Source organism: Pterocles gutturalis, unplaced genomic scaffold (assembly GCF_000699245.1).
Source record: "Pterocles gutturalis isolate BGI_N339 unplaced genomic scaffold, ASM69924v1 scaffold14947, whole genome shotgun sequence".
NCBI classification, from domain to species: Eukaryota; Metazoa; Chordata; class Aves; order Pterocliformes; family Pteroclidae; genus Pterocles; species Pterocles gutturalis.
Window position 1 is genome coordinate 1 of NW_010113006.1, and position 478 is coordinate 478.

Below are 478 nucleotides of genomic sequence, written 5' to 3' on the forward strand. Positions count from 1 at the left end.
TCTCTTTGCCGCCGTCCTGGTCTGGCTCCTCACCCTGGCCCTTTTCGGGCTGAGCCTGCTGGGCCGCTGGGCGCTGGTGCCCTGGCTGGGCTCCCGCTGGCTCCTCACCAACCTGGTGCACGACCTGGCGCTGGGTGTGGGGCTCTGCGCGGCTGCCACCGGCATCATGGGCTACAAGGCCGCGCAGAAGAGGCAACCTGCGGGGATACAGCAAGCACTGCCTCTACGGTGCCTACCTGGGCGCCTCCGTCTGCGGGGGCATCGCCGCCTGCCTGTACCTCTTCTCCGGGCTCTACTGCCTGTCACGGCGCTGCCGGGACCAGCGCGACATCATCTGAGACCCCGTGGCACTCAGCTCCCCTTCTCCTCGCCTGCAGATGGAGCACAGCCCCTCTTTGGGACAGACTGACCCTTCCTCCCCATCCCTTCCCGGCTGACTGCACCATGCTTCCTCCAGAGACTTCTGCACAGACGGATG

General features: G+C 66.9%; 1 protein-coding gene across 1 annotated transcript; it reads left to right on the plus strand.

Annotated features, from left to right (window-relative positions):
* Positions 1-4: 4 nt before the first annotated feature.
* On the plus strand, positions 5-338 carry MARVELD1 (MARVEL domain containing 1; the record flags this gene model as incomplete). Its single annotated transcript, XM_010074290.1, has 2 exons — positions 5-178; positions 216-338. Coding segments are annotated over 2 exons (297 nt in total), but the record flags the coding sequence as incomplete, so codon positions are not given.
* Between the last annotated feature and the right edge of the window lie 140 nt (positions 339-478).